General features: G+C 42.9%; 1 gene segment (V, D, J or C); it reads left to right on the top strand.

Annotated features, from left to right (window-relative positions):
- Positions 1-2,752: 2,752 nt before the first annotated feature.
- On the top strand, positions 2,753-3,477 carry LOC122442480. The segment is given in 2 exon segments: positions 2,753-2,862; positions 3,146-3,477. Coding segments are annotated over 2 exon segments (381 nt in total).
- The last annotated feature ends 4,369 nt before the right edge of the window (positions 3,478-7,846 follow it).

Below are 7,846 nucleotides of genomic sequence, written 5' to 3'. Positions count from 1 at the left end.
TTTGTCATAAAAGAAAACACCACAGAATTCTCACTTTAATTCTTTTCCCCACAATTTATGTTTCCATTCTCGGGATTGAATTAATTTGTTTCTTAAGACTTCTGTAAGAAAGTACTAGAGATTGATGGGCTAAAACAAGAGAAAGGTATTCTGTCAGGCCTGAAGACCTGAGGAATGAAACCAGGTGTTGTCCAGGCTAGATCAGCTGCCCTCTGAGGTGAAAGCACTCCTCACCTTTTCCCCTTTCCTGAGCCCCAGGGTTTCCTTAACCATTGGCACCATAAGTCCAGTCACTGCGTCTGTCTTCACGTGGTCTCTTCTCTGGATCTCCGTCTTTGTGTCCTTTCTCCTCTCCTTAGAAGGCCACTTATATTAAAGGCCCACCACAGCACAGTATGACATCATGATCACCACATTATATCAGTACTGGCTATTTTCTAAATAATGTCATGTTCAGAGGTCCTGGAGTCTAAAACGTCACTATAACTATTGAAGAACAGAATTCAGCCAGTAATAGTAAATAAAAGCAACTCTTACTTTAATAGATGCTAAAGGATTCATATAAAACTAGCATTAATATTTCTAATAGCTTCTTCACTTTGTTTTGTATTTGTTTGCTTTTCATTCAGATGCTTGTCTTTTGACTTGGTTCACTGCATCATTAATTAGAGCGCTGGAGGTTTCAGAACAGCAGCCTGCCACCTGCTAGAAACCCCTATATCTCTTGGTAGCTTCAGAAAGCAGGAAGAAAACCCAGGATAATTTTTTTTTGGAAAAAGACAAGATCAAAGAAAGCAAAAACTTAAAGAAGTATAAATAAATAAAAGCATGAGTTACACTTTGGTGAACTATGGAACATGTAAAATTCTTTATCTACCTCTACACCATGGCTTTCTTGGAGTGAATGAGATTATTACCATAAAGTTCAGAGTTGAAAGGCAAACGTCATTTTTGCTCAGTTATCTTTTCAACGTTTTTCAAATTTTTATTCTTGAGTATTTCCCAGAGAATATAAAGACCAAATATTATTATGGAATCTTCAGTATATTGTATTAGTTCATTTGTCTTGATTAGTTTAGTCTGATTTTGGATTTACATTGCCCAAAGTCTAAGAAAGCAAAGTCTGCTTTTATAATTTCCAAGATTCTGTTTTCAGGACAAAAGGAATTTGACATTGTCATTATTTTTCAGGAACCGTTCAATCCATCATGACCTGCATCAGGCTGACCCATGAGAATAGTCCTGTAGTTTCCCTCTTTAATAAAAGCTGGTGTGATAGACTGATTCCCTGAGCACTGGTGGCCTGGGGCCTGATTCCATAGGAACCGGACTTAAATAAAAGCCCAGAAAGGTGACAATGATAGACACAGGCCACCCTGAGACATTCAAATAAAGAATCCAGGCATTGCTCTTCTCACAAACACCATCTCCTTTTGAAATGCAGGCTCATGACTGTGGCTTCCAACATATAGGCAGTGAGAGCCTTAGTTTTTCACACAGAACTGACAAGAACCAGGAAATCCTGTGGAAACTCGTTCTACTTGATGAGAAAGAGTTAACAGAGGAAGAGTTCTCTTGAAGCACCACTGGGAAAAGAGAAAACACAGTCATACATTTTTCATGTTGTCCCATCATCTCAAGTGAACTTTTTCCTCAAGAAATTCTTTGACTATATATATATACATGAGTATATATATACATACATACATACATATGTGTGGCTCCCTGGTTGGGTGGATCCCCTGAGAAAGGAAATGGCATCCCACTCCAGGATTCTTGCATGCGAAATCCCATGGACAGAGGAGCCTGGTGGGTGGCCTGCAGTCCTCGGTGTTGCAAAGAGTTTGATACATCTCAGCAACTAAAGAAAAACAGCAACATATATACATATAGATATATCGAGAGACAGACAGAAAGACAGAGAGAGACAGAAACAGAGACAAAGACAGAGTCAGATAGAATTACGGTAGCATATGCACTGCTACTGTTGCTGCTAAGTCACCGCAGTCATGTCCGACTCTGTGCGACCCCATAGACGGCAGCCCACCAGGCTCCCCTGTCCCTGGGATTCTCCAGGCAAGAACACTAGGTTGAAGCAACTGGGTTATTGATATTTCATTTGATATTTCCTTTTACATAAAATTCTTACACATTTTTCCTTATCTTGAACTGAACTATCAACTTTCTGCATGAGCTATATGATTTTTCCACTGTCAGTTTCTTTTGACTTAAGTGTCTTTGAAATTTAATTCACTAGGTGCCAGGAAAAGACCAGTTCTAACACCCGATTTCAACATTCTTAAACAGGTAACTTGAGACTTGCAGTCATTGGAAAGATCTTGAGCCAGCTAACCTCAACACTGTTGTTTGGAGAAATTTCTAAAGGTCAGTACTAGCTGTTCTGTTTTCTAGATCATCTGGGAAGAAAAGCAAGATGGTGGTCCCCTTCTGACTATTGACCCTGGACACACCTGTCTGCATGTCAGGGTCTTCAGTGCTTTCTTAGAGCCCCAGGTCACGTACACTGTGTCCTGACAGTCAATCTGCACTTTCTTAGTGAGATTCTTCTTCCCACTGTTTCAAGAAGTGTAAAGTTTAGCCAATGGTATTCATCTAAACACACAAGAGCTTTATTTCATTTTGCTTGTGTTTGACCCCTCCCACCCTCCCTCTGGCTCTGTCTACTCCGCTGCCCCCACCAGGAGATTTGCATGTCATTCCCCAGGGAGGATCTTCCCTTGCAAGTCTAAGATAAAAGCTCACCTCTGATCTTTCTCTGACTTATCAGGACTCCTCAGTTCAAACTTCTGAACATGAGGTTCCCTGCTCAGCTCCTGGGGCTCCTCCTGCTCTGGGTCCCAGGTAAGAACAGAGGGGGGATGAGAGGAGGATGGGGGCCTGTACTCTGGTCAGGACTGTGACAGAGGAAGTGGGGATGATGCAGGGGATGTTGAGAAGCTTCTTTACGCTTCACGGATGTCAGGGTCATTATCGTGACTGTACATTTTTGTTGTATGGATGAAAAGTATTGATAATGAGAGTAAAATAAAGTAGTGTTTTAGCTAACATAAATAAGAAATTGGAAATGATCATTAGAGCTCTAATATTTGTATGTAACTTGAACATTTTCTGTCATTTCTTTTAGGATCCAGTGGGGATGTTGTGCTGACCCAGACTCCCCTCACCCTGTCTTTCACCCCTGGAGAGACAGTCTCCATCTCCTGCAAGTCTACTCAGAGTCTGAAATATAGTGATGGAAAAACCTATTTGTATTGGTTTCAACATAAACCAGGCCAATCACCACAGGGTCTGATCTATCAGGTTTCCAACCGTTACACTGGGGTCCCAGACAGGTTCACTGGCAGTGGGTCAGAGACAGATTTCACACTGACAATCAGCAGTGTGCAGGCTGAGGATGCTGGCGTCTATTACTGTTTTCAAGCTACACATGATCCCCCCACAGTGATGCAGCCCTGAGCACAAACCTGCCTGCCTGGGTGGCTCAGCTGCTCAACGTGCAGCTTCTCTGGGGAACTGACAGCGGATGCTCTGAGTCTGTGTAACAGGTGGCAATCTCAGGGGAAGAGTTTGCAGTGAGGGCTCTGGATCATGAGTGTCTTAGCTCTTCTTCAGGCACCACATGTTGAGGTCCCATGAGCTGCACAGCCTTGTCCTGGCAGAAGCAGCAGGCACTGGAGGGGTCCTGTGTCCTATAGCAGCCAGTTCTGTGAAAGGGGAACTGAGGGAAAGCTCAGGTATTTCTTCTCACCCAGGTTACTGCTGTCTCAATGGGGTGATGTGGAGGGAAGCTCAGGGAAAGAAACATAACAATGGTATTTACTCCCATCTGAGACAAAAGGGATGCAACCATGCATTCTTGTTCAGAATTTGACTTGTATTTAACAGTTGTATATATTTGGAGATTTATTTAACCTTTTTTCCCTTCGTTTGCATGCATGATAAGTCACTTCATTTGTGTCTAATTCTTAGTGATACCATGGACTGGAGACTGCCATGCTCCTCTGTCCATGGGACTTGCCAGGCAAGAATACTGGAGTAAGTTGCCATTTCCTTCTCCAGGGGATCTTCTCAACCCAGGGATCAAGCCCGCATCTCTCATATCTCCCCATTGGCAGGAGGGTTCTTTACCACTAGCGTCATCAGTAAAGCCCTTTTCCCTTGGTTTATTGATCAGTAATGAAGGAAAATAAAAGATTTTACTTTCTTTAGCAATAAAAATGCTAACACTTGTTATAAGAATTAAATAAATGAATACATAGAAAATAGTTATCATATGGCTGGTAAAGTTTGTAAGTGAAAATGAAAAGTGAGCGGCAGTGTGAGTCGCTCAGTCGTGGCTTTGCAATCCCATGGACTGTAGCCTTCTGGGTCCTCTGTCCATGGAATTCTCCAGGTTTTCACTCAGTAAATACTTGTTGCCATTGTCAATTTGCTTCATCCTGTCCTTAGAGAGATACGGTCTTTTGCACAGTGTCTTTATATCAAATTATTCCTTAGATTCTCTTTAGCTTTGGTAACTCCAACTTTGTTAAATGGTGGAGTATCGTATTTTCTATAACCGAACAAGAAGTGTATAAATTTCGGAGAAAAGGGATATATTTATTTGTTGTGTTTAGTTGCTCGGTTGTGTTCAACTCTGACACCATGGGCTTCAGCCCACCAGGCTCTGTCCGTGGGATTTCCAAGGCAAGAACCTGAGAAATTTGCCATTCTCTGCTTGAGAGGATCTTCCTGACTTAGGGATTGAACCTGATGTCTTGCATTGGCAATGGCAAGCTGAGTCTTTATGTAGACATCAGAGGGGCTCCGGGTAACAAGAAGTCTGACTTCATTGTTAATATAGGATCAGTGATACCTCGCAGCCTGTTCTCCTGCATCCACTTTGCCCTAAATCTGTCCAACAACCAGGCATACTCAAAACTCATAAACCCAAGTCCACACAAGTGCCTTTACCAAGTCCCTCCACAACCCTATTAAAAGCCCAAACTTCCACCTCCTTCAACCCATCCTGCTCCAGCTAGTGCCCATCTTACTCCACCTGGAATTTCCTTATGTAAGTGATAATCTTTCTCTCAAATTATAGAGGTATGGGGACTGTCTGGAGACTCAAAAAAATTCTTAATAATTAATTTCTATCTCATGTACAGGGAGGGCAAAGAGAGGAGGTACTTGAAAAGTTGAGAGGTAGTGAAGCCGAGGGAGGTGAGCCCTATTCCTCTTTAATGACACTTAACACATTTTCTATCTCACAAAGGAATCCTCAGAGCTAAACATTTTTAAGGGAAAAAAAGACATGGTGGAGACCTCATAGCCAAGCACAGCTTTCAGTAATATCTGTGGTCAGAGATAAAAATATGGCTCCACGGGCACCAGAGAAGGTTGGATCCTGGTTAGAACAAAGCCTTCAGGTAGAATGGGGGAAGGGCCACACCTGGGAGAGGAGATGAACCAGGAACAGCCAGGAATCACCAGGCTGAGGACCAGCCTCCAAGTCATGTTCCCTAATTGGTTGAAAGTGATCAACACCTAGCATTTTGCCAGATTCAAAAGTAAATCATTTCTGATTGACATAAATCACTTCAGCGTCTAAAATCATCTCTAACATTTTTAGGGTAAATATGCATGTTAATCTACATAAACATTAAGTGTATACATCACAGCCTCACTTTTATGAAAACACGGAGGCATACTTTATCAAGAGGGAAAAATAGTTTCAGAAAAGGCAACGAACACAGGTGGAATATAATGGACATCAAGACAGAGCCAGAGGATGTGTAGCTATGATGGGAATTACTTATTATATGCTTACCACATATGTGACAGGATGTAGAATATTTTCATGAAACCAGAAACTTTTAAAAATAATCAAGAAGAATTAAGTCCCTACATTAACAAGAGACTTGATTGAGCTTCTTCCAGTGCTTTGTTGTTTGGGGTCTAGTCAGCAGTATATACTCTGCAAAATATTGACATCATACCAGGTTATAATTACATCATGCCCTTGTCCTTAGGTTTCTCTATATCCTAAGGACTGAGCAACTGAACTGACTGACTGACTGAAGGATATTTTAGTCATTGCTTAGATTATAGGTACTTAAAACTAGAGAAAATTTATACACAGAACTACATTTATATTAAAAAAAAAAATACCTGAAGAAGCAACATCATTTTATTTTCCTTCATCACTACGGTTCCGCGTTTGCACTCACACTAAGTGCCTTTCTTCCCCAGTTTCCCGTGGGGCTGCTGAGCTGACTCCATCTCCTCCCTCTGGCCTGTGGCCATGGAGGGAGCGTCTCCATCTCCTGAAGGTCCTCTCGTCTCACCCAGAGTAATGGACACAGCTGCCCGCCATGCTTCCGGCACAAACCATACACTCTCCTCAACCACTGATCACAGGGGTTCCCCAGGCTCCTGGGGTCCCAGCCTGGCTCAGTGACTGTGGGTCTAGGACAGATTCACACTCACACTCTCCAGGGTGGGGTCCCTGCACGTGACTTCTGTGCCCAGAACCCTCACTGGGACCCTCACATGTCATGGCCCTAAACATACCCCTCCCTCATAGGCTCAGCCCTTGTGCTCAGCTGAGCAGCTGCTTCCCCCAGGGAATTGGGGTCAGAGCAGCTGCTCCTCTCAGTGGAGAACAAACTGGGGGAGGAGGAAATGGTGGGGAGCCCTGGAAGGAGGTGGGAACACCCTCAGGTCCAGAGCCCAGGAGTCCCTGTCATGATCTCCCCACGGTCTGGACTGCTGGCTGAGATGCTCACAGATGCCTCCATGCTGACTCTCGCTCAGCTCTCAGCATCACTAACTGTGAAAGACCGACCACCTGCTCTCCAGTCCCCTGGAGCACAGACTTTCCCCACACTGATGGTGGGGGCCCCCCACCCTACCTGCCAGACTCAGACACTTGCTCATAGACAGTGTTGGGGCCCCAGGGAGTGACTTTCTCAGTGGTTCTGAGAAAACTATCTTTCCCTCAGTCTCTCTGGCAGAAAATCCTAGTCTGGAAAATCTTAATCATCCTGATGTATATTCTTTTAAAATCGGAAAATATCCTCATATTAGAGACAGAATACCATCATGAAATTTGAACTTAATGTAGTCACAGCTTCTAAGTTTGTCCAACTAAATCTGTTCTAGAATTTCCTGGCTTTGAATCATACTCATGCCTTTTCTCTGCTCCCTGCATCTCAGCTCCTGCTTCTGTCCTAGACTACCAGGACCTCAGGTTTCCCTGAAAGTAGACATCATCTCCCCTAACTTTCAGAATGCCCATGTTCTTGGTTGGAGTAGTTAGTGGTTTTCACAGTGCAAGAGTCAGGCATCTGTAGCGTATGACGTATTTGATATTTTATCCAGATAGTGATATATATAAGCCTTCATGTGTTGTATACTTAACATATTTGCCTGTTTTTCCTGTATGTTTTTTAATATCACAATTAACATGAAAAAGAACAAACCCAGGGTCTTTAAACAAATATTGAAACAAGAAGAAAAATCCGCACATAGAGGGGGAAACTCAGCATTCTTAAATCAAAGTGCAATATGATGCACGAATATGAAAGTTGGATCATAAAGAAAGCTGAGTGCCAAAGAATTCATGCTTTTGAACTGTGGTGCTGGAGAAGACTACTAAGAGTCCCTTGGACAGCAAAGAAATCAATCCAGTCAATCCTAAAGGAAATCAATGCTGAGTATTCATTGGAAGGATTGGTGATGAAGTTTAAGCTCTAGTACCTTGGCCAACTGATGCAAATAGCCAGCTCATTGGAAAAGAACCTGATGCTGAGAAAGATTGAGGGCAGGAGGACAAGGAGTTGAC

This window comes from Cervus canadensis, chromosome 5, assembly GCF_019320065.1.
Source record: "Cervus canadensis isolate Bull #8, Minnesota chromosome 5, ASM1932006v1, whole genome shotgun sequence".
NCBI lineage: Eukaryota > Metazoa > Chordata > Mammalia > Artiodactyla > Cervidae > Cervus > Cervus canadensis.
The sequence above is the reverse complement of the archived record's forward strand: the minus strand, read 5'-3'. Positions and strand labels throughout refer to the sequence as shown.